At 35.2% G+C, this 18,758-nt stretch overlaps 2 protein-coding genes and 1 non-coding gene across 3 annotated transcripts; 1 reads left to right on the top strand and 2 right to left on the bottom strand.

Moving 5' to 3' along the window:
- Positions 1 to 1,331: 1,331 nt before the first annotated feature.
- On the bottom strand, positions 1,332 to 8,184 carry LOC21405531 (proline--tRNA ligase, cytoplasmic). The gene is made up of 13 exons (XM_010114698.2): positions 8,070 to 8,184; positions 7,943 to 7,991; positions 7,738 to 7,823; positions 6,922 to 7,014; positions 6,562 to 6,678; positions 5,856 to 6,043; positions 5,527 to 5,593; positions 3,896 to 4,018; positions 3,651 to 3,803; positions 3,241 to 3,525; positions 2,875 to 3,093; positions 2,661 to 2,754; positions 1,332 to 1,618 (listed from the first exon to the last, which is right to left on the bottom strand). The coding sequence occupies exons 2-13, from the start codon at positions 7,974 to 7,976 to the stop codon at positions 1,554 to 1,556; spliced, it is 1,524 nt and encodes a 507-aa protein (XP_010113000.1). The 5' UTR covers positions 7,977 to 7,991; positions 8,070 to 8,184; the 3' UTR covers positions 1,332 to 1,553.
- Positions 8,185 to 15,848: 7,664 nt separating this feature from the next.
- Positions 15,849 to 17,366, bottom strand: LOC112094828. The gene is made up of 2 exons (XM_024176524.1): positions 16,488 to 17,366; positions 15,849 to 16,337 (listed from the first exon to the last, which is right to left on the bottom strand). Exons 1-2 carry the CDS (start codon positions 17,364 to 17,366, stop codon positions 15,849 to 15,851), a joined length of 1,368 nt encoding a protein of 455 aa, XP_024032292.1.
- An 811-nt stretch (positions 17,367 to 18,177) lies between these two features.
- On the top strand, positions 18,178 to 18,284 carry LOC112094835. The gene has a single exon (XR_002903695.1). It is a non-coding gene; the product is annotated as a small nucleolar RNA R71 (small nucleolar RNA).
- The last annotated feature ends 474 nt before the right edge of the window (positions 18,285 to 18,758 follow it).

Genomic DNA, 18,758 nt, shown 5'->3' with positions numbered 1-18,758 from the left:
AACTGATTAGCCAACTTATCACCAGTAAAATGGGGAAGAAAAGTTTCATCCGTTTCTCCCCCTAAAATTCACCTATTTTTCTTGATGTTAAGGAAAAGATTCAGTGTATTATTCTTCTTTGCAATTGCCATGTGTCAATCACTAATTTGTTAGCTTCCTAGTAGAGTCCACGTGGCGGCTCACAATATATTTCCTGATGTAGATTGCTATGTATCAACGTGTTATTGGATGAGAAAAGAAGCTCAACCGGCGCACGACGCACGGGATCACACGCGGTGGAAGGTAGGCCATGTGTCATGCGTTGATTGGTGGGTACAAGTTAGTGGCTGCCCACCTGACACGAAAAGCTGAAGCGCCTGAAATGAAACACAACACTGTCTGCGCGTGGGACGCACACACCAATCTTAACCATTCATTCTTTTAATCCAATGGCCTTTTAAAAATCGTCGTCTAGTCGTAATTGAAAACATTATGCTTTAACCATATGAACAAAGGAAGTTATTGTTCTTTTGAAGTGTAATTTGAGTATAACTTGAGTATAATTTTTGAGTTAAATTTGAGTTATAACTTGAGTTAAAGTTGTAACTTGAATAAAGTTGAGTAAAGTTGAATAAAATTAGAACTTAAAAGAACGTGAACTTGAATAAAGTTGTAACTTAAGTTTAAACTTTTTTTGAGTTTTATTACAAAAGAACAACCCCTAAGAATCTTGAATTTTCAAGGTCTTTTTCTTTGGAGGGGAAAGGATTTGTATTCTAATAGTAATTGAAAATGGACATATAACAATATTCAAGAGGGCTCATAATCCAATCCAACGGCTCAATTTTCAAGGTCTTTTTCTTTCGAGGGGAAAGGATTTGTATTCTAATAGTAATTGAAAATGGACATATAACAATATTCAAGAGGGCTCATAATCCAATCCAACGGCAAATAAGGCTTTATTTAGTATGAAAATTTAAATCAGTAGGATTCTAATTTTAATTTTAAATTTAGAACCATAATTTATGATTATATGTCCAAATCATGGTTTTGAAACAAGAACCAAAATCAAGGTTTGAACCATCCAAAATCAAAGGGGAGGTAGTTTTAAAATCAAGAGTGATTCTAATTTAAAATATCACATAAGAGTTCAAATCTTAAATCAGAACCATTCAAACTAAGCACTGATTCTGAGTGAGTCAAATCAAAACCACTTTTTACTTTTTATAAACAAATACTAATTTAAACCAAAATCATGATTCTAAGTTCTAAAACCCTTACACTAAACGTGCTCTAAAAGATTCTAACAAATTACTATGAATCAATGTTATTTTGTAAAGTGGCTGCGGTTATAAGAAACGCAACAAATGTACTACCCAAAAAAAAAATTGTATGGCAACAAACGGAAACGAAATAGGAATTAGAGAGTTGAGTGAAAAAGATAAGTGGGATTTGGCACATCTCAGTCCTCTAGTATGATTTATTCGTTTTTCCAAGAAAAACACTTCGGTGTTGTCCCTACAAGAAGTTCGGGAACAGAAAACTGTGGAGCAAACGGTAACAAAATTTGGCAACTAGTAGCTCCTGCCCCAATAGGTCCACTTCTTTGCAGCCTTTCCCGAGGCAAAGCACAGAGTACCTACAAACGAAAGTACTTAATGTCAACATGTAACTTAACTGCAAAATCAGTAGCCATTAGGACAATGAGAATTCAATGGAGACTCATAACTGCCCCCTGTTATTGACCTCTTAATCATAATTGTCCCTTTATATGAATAGATTAACTTAAACAAATTGAAAACAAAAAGCGCAATACTTAATACAGGAGGCAATTATTGATTTCATGTTAAATTTTTATGGGGTCAATTCTACAAAAATTTCTTTTACCATTAAAGCTTGAGACGCTACAGGTGCTTAAGTACTACAACTAATAAAAAGTGGTCCCCATCATTGAGCCTCATGTTATAAGATTCAATTTTCATTAAGCTACAGTGCTCAACACCACTAGTGCCCTCTAATTTATTTTTTTTTAAATTATCTTTCGAACGATTTGAGGAATATTCCACACCCAAAAAGTCACAAGGAAAATAGAATGAAAAACAGTTTTTTCCTTATCACTTGTGATGTCCAACGAAATATAACTTTTTGTACATCTCATTTGAGTTGGGACCTAAAAATACACCTATTATATGCTAAGGAAATTTAAAATGAAAAAAAAAAAAAAAAAAAAAAAAAAAAAAAGAAGTATATGAAAATCGCTTTAGTATTTTAGCGTTTATAAGGAAAACTTGAACTTGAAGAAAAGGAATATTCGAAAATACAGAATGTATCAGAAAGTGAACTGAGAAGTATAATTCAAAAGTTCGACCTCAAACTGTGCTTTTCTCCTACTCATTTTCCTTGCCATTACTCCTTTAGATAAGGTTAAGATAATAGTCAGTTAATGTTACAATGGAACCGGTTCAACTACAAGGAAATCACAATTTCATTTGCCAGTCTCTACAACCAGTTATTGTGCACAGTTTCTCACACTTCCAACTTCAAAAATTTCACAGGCTACAAAATATAACCTAGCTGAAATTACACATGTAAAATAGATTATTTTTAATCAATTAAATCTTTTAGGTGGCAGGTAAGCTAAAATGCTGACGTTATTTATGTAATAAAGATTGATGATTTACCTTCAGGAAGCTCTGGCTGGTCAAATGGAGAACATAGAGTTTTAGCTGCTCCCATCTCACCCTTTGTCCTTGCTTTCACATCTTTCTCCACTTCCTGGAGAGTGATCAGCACAAAAACCTCTTTAGGGAGACAAAACTATAAACGTCTTTGCAATCTCAACGCATAGAGATGAAGACCTTACGAGACTACTGAACTACAGGAGTTATATATTACCTCCTCATCACACCAAGGAGCTAAGATCAATTTCTTCTTTCCGAGTGCTGCGATGAATTCTTCCCAAGTCTTAACAATCTCAACGCATGCATCCCGTTTTTGTTTCGCAACATCAAACAGGTTCTGTTGAATGTTGCCCAGAAGTTCTTTTACTTGCTCAACCAAGCTTGCCCTAGGAATATCTACTTTCGCTGAATTGTCACGGCGAACAGCACGCACCTGTATTTGAAATACAATAAAAGAATTGTTCTAGCACATTTAGTATACGTAGAAAAATATTGGAAAAAACTTCCATAGGAGAAAAGAAATTGATAAAACAACTGCAATAAAAAATTTCAGAAAAAGGTAGCAAAAACACTAGTTGACCTGGTTGTTCGCCAAGTCCTTTGGACCTATCTCAATCCTTAGAGGAACGCCTTTCATTTCCCAATGCGAGTACTTCCAACCAGGTGAATAGTTGTCTCTGAAGTCAGCCTCTGCACGTATACCTGCTTCGCTCAAGGTATTCACAGTTTCAGTGCAGGCATCGAATATACCTTGAGTATTAGCATCTTTATATGGAACCGGAACTACAATAACTTGGACAGATGCAACTTTAGGTGGCAGCACCAAGCCTTTGTCATCCCCATGAACCATCACCATAACCCCGATCTTAACATATTTGGAAACCAAAAGGTTGCATAAAATAACTGTCAGTTTTCAATATTTTAATGAGCAGAGCATCAAACTTTTTTTTAATCGCAACCATTCTGCTCACAAAAATAAGGAAAGTATACCGTCCGAGTGCTATAGGCCCATGAGTTCTGCCAAACCATAGCCTTCTCCCCCTTCTCATTTTCAAAGCTTATCTCAAACATTTTTGCAAAATTTTGACCTAGGCAATGCGAAGTTGCACCTTGTACACCGCGACCGGTATTTGGAATATATGCCTGCATATGGGTATGGATAAATACGGAAATTCTGTAATATATCTCAATTTTTCAAATGTAGAAACCAATTTGGTTTCAACGCGCGCACGTACCTCAACACTAGTGGTGTAAAGTCCACCAGCAAATTTCTCCAACTCACTTTTCTTACCCTTTATAACAGGAATAGCCAAAAATTCTTCATAGATACGTCTGTACAATTCCAAAATTTGAAGCACCTGAAACATGACGTGTTACACTGACACCACTAGTAAAACCAAAACACACCTAATCTACAGGAAAACCATCACATAATACAAAACAGACAACAATCATAAACATCACAAGCAAAGCAACCATTGAATTTATGATTGTTGTTATTATTTGCATTATTATTATTTATTACTTTTATTTTTTTTTTGCTTAGTTGAATAACATATAGGAAGAAAAACGGAAAACCATCACAACAAATGCAATTATTACTATGGTTAATTTATTTATACGTATTATTTTACTGCTGTTGTTAACAAAAGCAGACATATAATGTTATGTAGACACAATCATAAACAGAGAAATTATTACAATTTTTATTGTTACCATGGTTATTTAGTTCTAGTGTTTTGTTACGTTTTTATTATCATTATTTAGTACTACTACTACTACTACTTGCCATTGCTATTGCTGTTACTACTATTACTATTATTACTATTGCGCAGCTATTACTACTATTATCATTACTATTATTAATGACAAGGAAAAAGAAATTATAGAAAAAAAGCTATAAAGTGAACGAATGGAAAATTATCCTCTGAAAAATGATTACACGGGAAAGTTAATAAACAGTCAAATCCTTTCAACCAAGAAATAAAATCAGAGAGAATGGACAAGGTGAACATTTCATTTTTTATCTGCGTAGTTTTTGCAAACATTAACACAAAAGAAAGAAAAATGGACAAATAAAACTGACAGTGGAATACCGAATGAAATGAAAATGATGTTTTGCAGGCCATCAAGACGTGCCAGAAATGATTGAATACGAAAGCAGCTCAAATTCAGTATATATGCCAGGAAGTTCTGCATTCTAGACTAAGCAGAGGCCGAACTATACGTGCCTTTTTGCCACAAGTCTAAAATTGAGAAGGTTGTTTAATGAAATCACCCAACAATTCAAATATGCAAATATACTCTACAGGGGTATGCCAATATTTGGTGGCTTCGAGAAGATGAGTTGGTCTAATAAAGTTTTAGGGAGAAACTTTTTCGCATTTAAAAAATCACAGTAAAAAAGCTTTGTCAAGAGGTAGCTGACGTGAACAGTTTTGATCTATGTTCCAGCAAAACAGAGGGGATTAGGAAAAGAAAAATATTGTGCCTTAAATAGTTTCAATCAAGGGGCTCTTAACATAAACTGCTTTAGTCAAAGGGGGCATCTCTTTCATTCTGTCAAAACATAAGGGATGTAGATTCTAGATGCAATAGTACCTTCCTTTCTTGCATCTTCAGTTTAGTGAGAAAATACAGACCTTTATAGATGGCAAAAAAACGTGAAACATCATAAATTCATAAATGTATACAAAAGGCTTATGTCATGAAGTCAATAGTAATGTCATTAAGTGATGCAACTAAACAGTGAGGAACAAGACCACTAGGTCACAAAAAACTCATGAATGGAATGGCATTGAAGTTATTTAGATTTAAAGAGCTTGGAATAAAAAAAAAATGTTGGCGACAGTTGAGAGTGTCGTACCTCTTCATCTGCTTCATCCTTCGTTGCAAAGGCAGTATGCCCTTCCTGCCAAAGAAACTCCCGACTCCTAAAAAAAATAGATATTTTAGCACTAGATTGTTTTTATTTACAGGTAGCGCAGGATACATAGAGTTTCTGATCTACTATCCACAAAAATTTTTCTGTTCCAGTTTTATGGAAGTTTACATATAAATGTAAAATATTTAGGAATACCATGCTTTGGGATATTCATTTTCACAATCATAGGGCTCTAGGAACCTAAACGCAATCAACACGGTCATGGTTAAAATCAATAAATGAGTGAATAAAGAAGTATAGCCGAAATTAACCTGATAAATGGAGTGGGATTGCTGAATTCCCACCGAACAACATTACACCACTGGTTAAGTCTCAAGGGAAGGTCCCGGTGTCCCCTAATCCATTTTGAGTAATAGGGATACATTACAGTCTCACTAGTAGGACGAATTGCTACAGGTACCTCTAATTCAGATTTTCCAGATCTAGTAACCCAAGCAACCTGAGGAAACCCAAGATACGATATGATTAATAAACCAGAAGGTTGTATAAATTTGTTGTTTGAAAAGATCATCGGCAACAAGATATTGTGACCAAACAGAACTACGTTTAGCACTACATAAGCTTAGTTAAAACATAAAACTTGGGTAATTTTTCCAGCAAAGATGCCCAATATTCAGAGTTAGTTAAACTCAAGGAGGCAATTTACTAAATCCTATTTGTATTGTTGCAAGATGCACAAAAAAATACTGGGAAAAGAAAGAAGACACTCATAAAGAACCAATTTCCCAATTTCATGTTGTGGACCAACGGTTAGTGAAGATGTAGCTCACTAGTGATTATGCATAATCAAATGACTTAAACTGATTTTAATAGAAAGCAATGGATCATATAGAAGAATCATAATAATAGCATCCTTACCTCAAGTCAGGAAAAGGAAAATGAAGAACAAAAGCGCAGAGAGAGAGAGAAGAATTAGGGGAAAAAAATCCGTATTGTGGCATTGTTTCCAAAACTCACCTCTGGTGCAAAACCTTCTATGTGATCCTTCTCCTTCTCTAAGACAGTAGAAGATACGAAAAGAGGAAAGTAGCAGTTCTTTACTTTCATTTTCTTTATCTCGGCATCAAAAAACTCCTGCACATTGACATCATATTCACTTATAATCAAAAACTTTCATAACATTAAGATTAATAAGATGTATAGCAGATGAAATATTCAATAAAACGGATTCGATAGGTTTTAAACGAATCAAAACATCATACATGTCCACACAACAATCAATTTTGCATGGAAAAGAAGAGAGGGGAGGGATGGAATCTCAAGCATTAACTCTATACATAATAATTAACAAAATGAGTTTAAAGATTTCAAACTCACTTGCATGGTCTCCCAGATTGACATCGTCCAGGGCCTGAGAATATAACAGCCAGAAATATCATAGTACTCGATCATTTCTCCATTGACAACTACCTACACACCATAATTTAAAAAACAAAATCAGCTTAAATAAGATATATGTAAACTTTTGAATCCTAAATGAGTTCAACCATGGAGATTGGGGTGGATGGCCCTTTTCGAAGTCTTCTTCAAGTAGATGTAATCAGTTTTGCTAAATTAACAACATAAACTTTTTTTAAAAAACTTCACTTTCATAAATTCTTGGTTCCTGATCAATGTTCTACAAATTATTGATTGATCTTGGCAAATTATTGATTAATTAATCATCGGTTTACCAACGTATTATCAATTTTCAATCACATACATTATTGATTTTCAAGTTTTTTTTTATTTAAAAAAAAAGTGGCTTTTTTTTTTATAAATTTGACAAAACGAAGAACATTTACTAAAAGTATGCTTAAAAAAAAGTATTTTTGCACACATCCCATAATGTTAAATTAAAGTATAAACTGAATATTAGAAAATAATGACGAAAATATCATTTAGGCTAAGTAAGGCCATCTAGCATTCCACCGGAGATTATGATACTCCCCTTCCTGAATCAGATGTTCTCCAAATGAGACAAGAATGAGTATTTTTGAACAAACTACAATTTTTCTTTACACATTGGACCCACGAGAAGAACAATAAAGCAGTAGAAAAAAGTAGAGCTAATAGTTTGGGGACGAGTATAAAATGGGGAAAGATCTTAGGGATCAATACGAAATTTTCAATAAATATAATGTGAAGACATACCTCAGAGTACCATTCTCCAAAGTTCTCATCTTTCTTGTTGGTAAGTCCCAATCCAGTTTCTTTCTTAACCTCCTTCTTCTTCCCCCCTAGACGACCAAATTCCATACAAGGAAATGCAAATTCGAGAATTCAGCAAATTATATATATATATGCATAAAAAGTTCTACAACACAAAAAAAAAGTAAAAATGGCGAAAGAAATCCACCGGCATTAGGCTTTTTTGCCTCTCCACCAGCCATGGCTGACTTGAAATCCTAACAACAAAATCCACTCACGGTGTCAAATTGAAATCCCCTTCAAGTAAAAGACTCCATAAGAAAAACGACGATTACCTCGAGGAGGAGACGGGGATCTCGCGGCGGCGTTGTGGAGGAGAGAGAAAGAGACGCTGTGTAGTGAGAAAGAGAAAGAAAAGGAGATGGAGGAATTAGGGTTGCGTGGGTTTTTTAATTTAGAATCTGAATTGGTGTTTTAGAAATGAGTGGTATTTTGCTGTTGAGGGCTCTGTGATGTTTTTTTTTTTGTTTTTTTTTTTTTGTTTTTTGTTTTTTGTTTTTTTTTTGTTTTTGTTTTTTTTTGTTTTCCTTTCTTTTTCAATTTATTTCCGTCGTTGACCCAACAATACCACGGCTGTTTGGGCAAATTACCATAAAATAAAAAGTTTAGGCATCTATTCCAAAAAACAAAACAAAAAAAGTTTAGGCAGCTAATTTGGACAACGGCGTCGTATAATGAGTTCAGTATTAATTGAACTTTACATTATATTTCGTAACTAGTGAATTATAGCATTTTTTTAAAAAATAGTAAATTATACTAAAATTTGATATTTTAAGACCTCGTTCATTTCGTGGATTCGAGCTGAGATATGACATTTTTTGAAAGTTTTTCACTATAGCAGAAAAAGTTAGATGTTACATTTTATGAGAGCTTTTAACTGTAGAAACCTAGAACTGAAAACTCGAATCGGTGAAATGAATGAGATCTAAGTTTTAAACACTATTAAAAGTCTAAAAATATCCCTAAACCTGATTTTTTATCTCACTTCTCCTCCTAAGCATCTATTTTTTTAAAAATAGTAAATTATAATATTTTTTTAAAATAGATAGATTATAGTCAAGTCCACTATGATCGGAACCAGCGACCGACAATCGGCGGCCGGCTCGAACGATTGGAGATAATTTTTTGATAACCTGCGATCGTTTTTTGACAATCGGTGACTGTTATTTATCCATCTATTGACCGTTGCTAGGTTGTTTTCATTCTAAAATTCTAGTGGAGCCAACCTTAGTGGCCGAGTGTGGACAGTGTCCGACATATCAATATAAACAAGCTGCAAGAGTATTGAGCATCCTGAAAGCCATATATTTTAATATTTTGGTAATTAGATATTCCATCCAGCAGGTGGTTTAGGCATTTGGAAGCCCAATTCCACGTCCTGATAGTCTCCGCATCTTTGAATAAGTGCCAGTGATGAAGGAGTTGTTCTTTTGTAATAAAATTTAAAAAAAATTTAAACTCAAGTTACAATTTTATTTAAGTTTATGTTCTTTTAAGTTCTAATTTTATTCAACTTTACTCAACTTTATTTAAGTTACAATTTTAACTCAAGTTATAACTCAAATTCAACTCAAAAACTACACTTAAGTCACACTCCAAAAGAACAACCCCGAAGATTCGCATTAACTAATGATGTAGGCATTAGAAAACTAGCTAGGACCAACATCGCAAACCTTGCATTTGTAAATATGGATGTACATGGGGCGGGGCATGTTTTTGCGACCCGGCCCTGCCCCACCTTCACAGCGGGTTAAAAAATCGGATGGGTCACCCTAATTCGATACGGTTACCATTTTTTTTTTAATTCTCTCTCTGTTCTTTTAATTAGCTAATTAATTAAGAGATCTTTTTTTTAAGTTAAGAGATATTTATATCGTGACGAACAAACCTGAATTTCTCCCAAAAAGAAAAAAACAATTTAAATGAAAAGGGAAAAGTAAGGACTCGTTCACTTTGTGGATTCGAGTTTTCAATTTAAGTTGAGATTTGACATTTTCTGAGAGTTTTTAATTGTAGCAGAAAAAGTTAGATGTGATATTTTCTGAGAACTTTTTACTGTAAAAATTTATAACTAAAAATTCAAATCGGTAAAATAAATGAGACCTAAAACACTCGTGGTAAATAACACAACAGTTATCAACTTATGCACATAGGGCAAGTGGGATGGCAGTGAATATAATAACATCAAAGTTGCATCAAACTACTAGAAATTGAAAGTCATAAGTCTATTGTCGCGTCATTATATAGTCCTCGCAATCATCAGCATAATAGCCCGTGAAAGTCATTACAAAACCAGGAAACAGCAGTTCCCTGGCACTGTAATTTCTATATTCTTAAGGCTCTTTTCATTACTCTTTCTTTTTCATTTTTTCATTTTTTCATCTTTATTTGACCTACTTTTTTATTTTTTTTAAAGATTTTTTCTTGTATGATTACTTTATTATTATTATTATTATTATTATTATTATTATTATTGTCAGTTTCTAACCATTAAATATAATCAAAATTAAAAAAATGCTCTTTTAATTCTTTTTTCTTATTTTTTTCAATTTTTATTTGACATTCTTTTTGTGTTTTTCTTTTTTTAAGACTTCTTTAGTAAATGCCCGTTCACTTCGCTGATTTGAGTTTAGAATTTGAGTTGAGATGTGATTTTATGTGAGAGTTTTTTACTGTAGCAAAAAGGTTAGATGTGATTGTTTGTGAGAGCTTTTTACTGTAGAAAAACTCAAATTCTAAACTCGAATCAGCGAAGTGAACGGAGCCTAAGACTTTTTTATTATTAGAGTCAGTTTCTAAATATTAGATATGGGTATAATAAAAAGAGTATTTTCTATCTAATCTAATATAATATTTATAATATAACAAATATAAAAGAGTCAAAACTCCTTTTCGTGAGACTGTTGCGTGGGAGTACCTCTATTTATCTATTTTTCATGCCCTTTTTAATACATTTTTTTATCTATACTTTTTTATTTTTAAATTGTTTTTTATTTTTCTGAATGTTCTTATTACATTTTAAATTTTGTGTATTTTTTAAAAACAGATTTTTTTTCTCACGTTACTCTTACGAAAGTAATTTTTTGTATGTGTTTCTATTTTATTTTTTTATCAATGGTTAAAATAATTTTCATCAAATGTGTCCTTACTTGTTTTTAATGTATTTCCTATCCTATTAAAAGCTATCTTTACACATTCCTTTTTAAAATAAATTCAAAAAAAAAAAAATTCTTAAATGGTTATATAAATGAATTTCTCGTTATTCGGTAAATAATTAATTCTTCTGATGTATCTAACACAACAATACTGCGGAGCACGTTAAAAATCTAGTATGTATATATGAGTGAGAGAGTGAAGGGAAGAAATAATAAATGGGTTTTAAGAAAAGTGGGACACAAAAACCAAGAGAGAGTGTGAGTGTTAATTTAAAAAAAAATTTAGGACAAAATAACTTAGCCCTCATTTGGTTTACTAGTTTGAATTTCGTTGGCTTGAACTTTTTAATTTGAACAAAAAAATTCAAACTGTGTAGTTTAAATTGTAGTTTGAATGGACGTTTGGATGTGTAGTTAAGGTTTTAATTTGAGCATAGAATAAAATTCAAATTTGTGTTTTATAAGTGTGAAAAACAGAGAAAGTAGACACCTTTTACTGTTCAAAAATGCTTTAAACGACTAAACTTGAGGGAGAGCTGAACTCTAAGTTGAGCCGTTTAACTCAGTTTAAACGGAAAATGTAATTCAAACTGCATGATTACCAAATATCAGTTCAAACTGTGCTCACTGTTCAAATTGAGTTGAACTGAACTAAACTATGAAACAAACAGGAGCTTAAAGTTTTTGAATAATGAAAGGAGAGTTTCATCTTCTTTAAAGCAATTCCAACCATACCAGCTATTTCATAGTTTTAGTCAAAATGGTTAATAATTTAGTTTTTTTCTGACGTTTCTCAACTCCAACCATTAGTTAAAGGATTAACTATTTTAGACAATATCTTTCACAATAACTAATAAATTTATGGGATGTTTGGTTCATGGATTACGAACCATGATTCATTATTCTGATATTTGAAATTCAAATTTTTTGTGAGAGAAAAACACTATAAAGAACCAAGAACCATGATTCAGAATTAGAAACGAAGCCTTAAAACAAACATCTCATTAATAGTTAGTTATATTTTAAATTCAATAAATATTAAACTAATCTATATTTAGTTAAAATAGGAATAACTTTCTAGCAATTTTTATTAAAATTTAAATAGTTCATGATACATCCTGAGATCCTCTTATATAATAATTAATAAAAGGTATATTTTTTGCTAAAAATTATTTTGTATATATTAGTCACCTCATGATTCTGCCTCAAAATTCTAAATTAAGTCCATTGCTATAGAGGTATCAAACGTGTCGTGTCTGGCCAGCATGACAGGTCACACACCAGGCCTGCCACGGGCCTAGGCCAGGCCAAGCACGGCCTTGAACAGTTCAAGGCCGGGCCTGAGGGAAGACCCTCATGCCCAGCCCTAGCCCAGGCCCTTGTCCACAAGGGCCAGGGCTAGGCCCGGGCCCAGGCCGTTCACGGGCCAACCCTTTTAATTTTTTTTGTAATATTTAATTAAAAAGAAGAAAATATATCAGATGTCCCTAAAAGATGTGATTTTATTGAATTGAAATAATACGAATAAGTACACATAAATGACTGCCTCATTAAAAACCTTGTCAAGTAAAACCTGTGGGGAGATCGGGACAAAACCTTAGCGAAGAAAAAAGAGTGCGGTATTATAGGATAAGTAAATTACACTATGAAAGAATTGCTTCCAGAAGATTCTGTTATGTCTAAGTTCAAAAAATATTCTTGAATTGTATCATCTATATAGTGTTGTTTTCATCTTCTGGCATCTTCTCAATCTTTCACGTACATTAGCCCCTCCAAGATATCCTGATACATTCTGCTCCTTTTCTCGTCAAGAATTCAGTTGTTTGCACTAAATACTTGCTCCGATGCTAGCGTTGACATTGGAGTTGTAAGAATGTCACGTACTATTATAGACAGTGTTGGATAATGATCTGTGATTGGTGCATGAAAATACACCATAAATACTACTTTTGATTTATATAATATTAAAATATTTAAGCTTTAATTAAGCAATTTCATTATTTTTATTCATAATATTTTAATTAGAATTTGTCTAGTTTTTGCTTAATTATTTATAGATGAAAGCAGTGTAAAAAGCTACACAAGAAGAAGCCATGAAAGCCATATTTTCAGCCTATCCGAGCCACACAAACCGAGCCAATCAGAGAGAGCCACGCCACCCATCAACCAAGCCAAATGAAGTGGGTCCCGCGTGTCAGCGCAGAAATCCGCGCCTTTCCTCTCGCTCCGTCTCATGCCTCGCGCGTTTCCAGCACGCCCCACTTCACAGCGCGCGTCCCGTGCACGCGAGATCTCCAGCGCGTTCCAACCCGAACTCCGCGTGGGTCCCACACCTGCGATGCCAGCCTGCTCCTTCCCTCTGCGTGTGCCAGCTGTCCGAGCGGGTGCCAGCTGTCCGAGCGGGTCCCAGCTGTCTCCAACCGCCAGCTCCCTTCTTCCACTCCGCGCGCGACACATGGCGACCTTATTCTTTTCCTCCAATCAAGCTTCGACACGTGGTCCCTTTGAGATGAATCCGAATTTCTTCCCCAAAAATCAGAGTAAAATATCATATTTCTTCCTCAAATCAAATATATGATTTCTCTTAATTTATGTGTAATTTTATTTTGTTTCCTTTTCTTTTGTAATTTTCTATTTTTATTGTTTGTTTCCTTATTTGACGGCAACCTCTGAACACTATAAATAGAGGGGTTGGCCTAAGGTTTGAAAAAAACTTTTAATATTCAGTTTTCTGTCGTCTTGCTGTCAGTCTCATATTTTCTCTCTAGAACTTGTGAGAATGTTTTGCAAGATATGCTAGAGTTTTCTTGGTAAGGTTAAAGATGAACTTCTGTTGAGTGACCCAATTCGGGGTTTTGATTCCTTATGCTATAAAGTTCAACATCCGAATAAATTAAATCTCATCTATTTTTCTATTTTTAAAATATTGTGTGCCAATTTTTATATAAGTTCAGTCACGCTTTTCTTATGTAATTCTGTCATGCAATGTTTTGTTATTCAAATTATTTTACAAATTGTCTTTTACTGCAATATTGTCAGATTGATATATTGTCGATTTTAGATAACTTGTAATAATAATATTCTGGAGTCAACATACAGATTTAATTTATTCAGTAATTTAATATTGTGAATCAAAACTTGGATTGGTGAACGAAACATTAGGGATTCTCGACACCTTACCGTTTTTATTATTGAATTTTCTTCATACAAATTCCATCCTTTCTATTTTATTTGCAACAAAATCTCAAAAACTATTCTTTTTCTTTAATTCATTTTTCTCTAACGCTCTTGTTCTGTTAGTCACCTGAGTATTTCATTTCTATTACTTTTCAAAATATTGTGTGTCAATTTTTATATAAGTTTAGTCACGCTTTTCTTATGTAATTCTGTCATGCAATGTTTTGTTATTCAAATTATTTTACAAATTGTCTTTTACTGCAATATTGTCAGATTGATATATTGTCGATTTTAGATAACTTGTAATAATAATATTCTGGAGTCAACATACAGATTTAATTTATTCGGTTATTTAATATTGTGAATCAAAACTTGGATTGGTGAACGAAACATTAGGGATTCTCGACACCTTACCGTTTTTATTATTGAATTTTCTTCATACAAATTCCATCCTTTCTATTTTATTTGCAACAAAATCTCAAAAACTATTCTTTTTCTTTAATTCATTTTTCTCTAACGCTCTTGTTCTGTTAGTCACCTGAGTATTTCAAACAAACTGTCAGGAAGAAGTCAAAAGATACTATCAAGATTATTTCAGTCATAACTCCAGAGTCGTGTGTGTGTGATCCAAACCATAACCTTCTTACCACTGACCATAACACATGCAGCTTTGAAAAATTCACCAAGTAGAAGCCTCAACTCCATTGATCTCACAGGTGTCATAAATATTTGAGTGAAAAGGTTTTCTCTCATGGAGTTGGAAATGAAACAATCAACACTCAGTATGAGGAAGGTCAAATTTAGGACAAACAGTCAAACAAACATTGACCAAAAGATAGGTTAATCAACTCTTAGAACATTCCACCATTCTTACCACAAACCAGCTTTTGGGATTTCATTCGGGTCAAACAGAAATTTACAGAAACGATCAAGGAGCCAAACAAAATGCATAGGAAAATAAATTACTTCTTCTGTTTTTTTTTTTTTGGCAAAAGACAACCTGAAGTGAATGTAGAAAGGTGTTCTTTTAACAAACAGCTATATAGCATCGAATGTGATTAACACCAAACTACAAATCTGTGAAATGTTGCTCTTGCTCAGTTTTTTTATATAGAAAAATAAGAAATGAGGCTCTATTACATAAGATCATTCCTATCTAATCTAAAATCCATCCCTCAAGCATATGCACAAAGCATACCACTAACCATGTAATGATGTTCTAATAGTGATTTTACCAGCTCAAAAGATCAATGAAAGTTCAAAAGTCGTTTACTCTACTCACCAAAAATCAAGCACTTAAACTCGAAAATTTTCTCAGTTGACATGCATTAACATCCATCTTACCACAAGGTTTAGCACGTGCAAAAAGAAACTCTGGAAGTCATTTCTTTGTAACCAAGACAGCAAAAATTGACCCAAACCAATCATTTTGAATCATACTCAAACAACTTTGCAAAAATTTTAACTCAAATATCAACGTGACAAAAATCACTCTTACGCATGAATATGCTCACCACCCCTAACCAAAATCAGACAGAGTCCTCAGTTTCAAAATTTATGAAAAATAGAGAAAGAAGACACATGGACGATGAGCTTTCCACTTATGAGCATAGCCTGAGCTTCCTGATATGATTCTCCAAAAACACACATAAAAAAAATTGTAAAAAGAAGCAAAGAAAAACAGAAAATCAAAATATGGTACAGAAGATGTGAGCAAACTACTCAGGGCTGGTAAACGGGGTCGTCGAGAATGATCTCTTCAACCTGGTTCACCCACTCTAAGTAATTTTTCAGACGCTGGTCATTTACTTTGAATATTCTCCCATCGGTCGGGTCCTTAACCTCGACAGCACCATTGGGAAAAATGCATTTTACTACGAACATGCCAGTCCACTGCGACCTCAACTTACCGGGGTGGAGATGCAAACGGGAATCATAGAGATGAACCCGTTGATTCGGCTCGAAATTCTTCCTTAGGATCTGCTTATCATGAGCCGCTTTCATTTTTACCTTGATCCTAAAATTGCGCTCTTTCAACATGTCGATCAATTGTTGTTCTTGCAATGGATCGAGTTTAGATGAGATGATGGCTGGGAATGTGTCTTCATCTCCCAAGAATGCATGTTTTAAACCCTCAGGTGGTTGGGCTAGCTTGACTTTTGGAGCCTCCTCAGTGGATGATTTCAATTTTTCTCCTTCTGTTGGGAGCTCCTGAAAACATGGTGACCCAAACTTAGTTCCTTTGTCCTGTGATTCTTTGAAAATGGCAGCAATGGTAGCCACCTCACAAGGATCGAAACTCTCAGATTCAGAATTTTGGAGGAGGTTTTCAAGATCTTCAGAGTTGCTTTACGGCAGAACCTCCTCCTCGACAAGTGTGTCGATCATAAATGTTTGGTGACACTCGTCGTCATCACGTGGTTGCTTTTGAATATGAAAAATATTCACCTCAAGGGTCATATTCCCGAAAGATATCTTCATGAGACCATTCCTACAATTGATAAGTGCGTTTGCTGTGGCAAGAAAAGGTCTTCCCAGAATGATGGGAATGGATGACTCCATATCCACCACGGATTGTGTATCCAAGATAAGAAAGTCCACAGGGTAATAAAACTTGTCGACTTGCAACAAAACATCTTCCACTATTCCCCGTGGTCTCTTAATGGATCTATCGGCCAGTTGCAAAACCACAGATGTGGACTTAATCTCTCCAAGACCCAATTGCGAGTAGACCGAATAAGGCATGAGGTTCACGCTCGATCCTAGGTCTAGTAACGCTTGGCCGAATTCATGTGTCCCGATCTGGCAAGAAATGGTAGGACAACCTGGATCCTTATACTTCGGCGGTGTTTTCTGCTCAATCACCACACTTACTTGTTCCGTCAAGAATGCAGTCTTCTTGACGTGGTGCTTTCTCTTTATGGTGCACAGATCCTTGATAACCTTGGCGTAGGCCGGCACTTGCTTGATCACGTGTAGTAAGGGAAGATTAATTTTCAATTGTGTCAAGTGCTCCAGGATCTCACTTTGATTTTCCGGCACATTCCCAGCAGGTCGGAGAGCTTGGGGAAAAGGCACCTTCACCGGAATTTTAGTTGGCTCTTCTTTCTCCTGAGCCGATTCTTCATTACTCGAAGTGGTTTTACTTGTCGATGGTGTGTCTAAATTCTTAGCACTTCGAGTAGAGATGGCGTTAACTTCCTTGATATTTTGACCTTCAGAGTTGGAAGTTTGAGCCATGTGTTGTCCTCTCAAACTGGACTAGGCTTGTGATGGAAATCTACCGCGCTCCTGAACAGTTAAAGCTTCTGTCAGCTTTGTGATCTGACTTTTGATTTCCTTGTTCTCTTCCACCAGCTGCGTAAGCATTGAATCAACCCTTTGATTCGTCTTATTTTGCGCGTCCATAATAGCTTTTAGGGTATCCTCTAGATAATTCCCTTTCGGCTGCATGTTATTCTGAGGCGCGGAATATGTCCTTGGTGGTTGAGATTATTGCTCTGATCTCCATTACCCTCCAGATGATTGTGCATGTTGGTTCGAATCTCGCCAACTGAAATTCGGGTGGTTTTTCCAACCAGGATTGTAAGATTTTGAGAAAGGTCCGTAAGGCTTCCTGTATGTGTCCAATGCATTGCACTGCTCCTCATATACCCCTCTCATTTCACTTAAAGTGTGGCAATCCTGAGTTAGATGGCCCATTCCACCACAAACTAAACAAGGCTCATGTGCCTCTGTCCTTGCCACCATGTAGGGTCCTTTACTATCTTTACTTTTGAGGGCCTTAATTTGCTTCGTCAAAGCTTCAACTTGGGCCTTGAGGCTGTCCTCTTCCCTTAATTGATAAACTCCAACTGGTCAGGACCTACTGGTGATCTTAGTAGCACTTGGCCCAGTCCAAGTATGAGCTTTCTCAGCTAACTCATTCAGGTACTCGATAGCTTCGTCAGGATCCTTCTGGAGAAAATCTCCATTGCACATCATCTCAACAAATTGGCGCTCTCAGATTGTGAGTTCATCATAGAAATAGCTTACGAGGCGCCAACTTTCATATCCATGGTGGGGACACAGATTTAACAGATCCTTAAAACGCTCCCAAGCTTGATAGAGAGTTTCATTTTCCTTTTGAGCGAAATTCGAGATCTGTCGTTTTAAATTAGTAGTCTTATGGTGTGGGAAATACTTGTTGAAGAATGTCATCGTCATTTCTTCCCACGTACCAATAGACCTGGGCCTAAAGGAATACAGCCAGCTTTTGGCCTTGTCCTTCAGAGAGAAAGGGAAAAACTTCAATTTGACAGTGTTTGTGGCCTCAGCATGGCTGTGAAAGGTGGCCACCACCTCTTCAAACTCCCGGATGTGGACATAGGGGTTCTCGTTCTCTAACCCGTGAAAGGTTGGGAGAAGTGCAATCATGTCCGGCTTAAAATCCGTAGGCGGTGCATTTGGTGGGAACATGATGCAAGATGTGGTGGCCGTGCGCGTTGGGTGTAAGTAATCTTGCAACGTCCTCTGCTGAACTTCCTCGTATTGTGCCATTACGAATAGATTTTGAAATGCAAATTCCAACGACGAGTGCGAAGACGGAGACATAGAAGATGGGTCAGATAGAATTTCACTAAGGGTTTCTAA

Source organism: Morus notabilis, unplaced genomic scaffold, assembly GCF_000414095.1.
Source record: "Morus notabilis unplaced genomic scaffold, ASM41409v2 Scaffold552, whole genome shotgun sequence".
Taxonomy (NCBI): domain Eukaryota; kingdom Viridiplantae; phylum Streptophyta; class Magnoliopsida; order Rosales; family Moraceae; genus Morus; species Morus notabilis.
The sequence above is the reverse complement of the archived record's forward strand: the minus strand, read 5'-3'. Positions and strand labels throughout refer to the sequence as shown.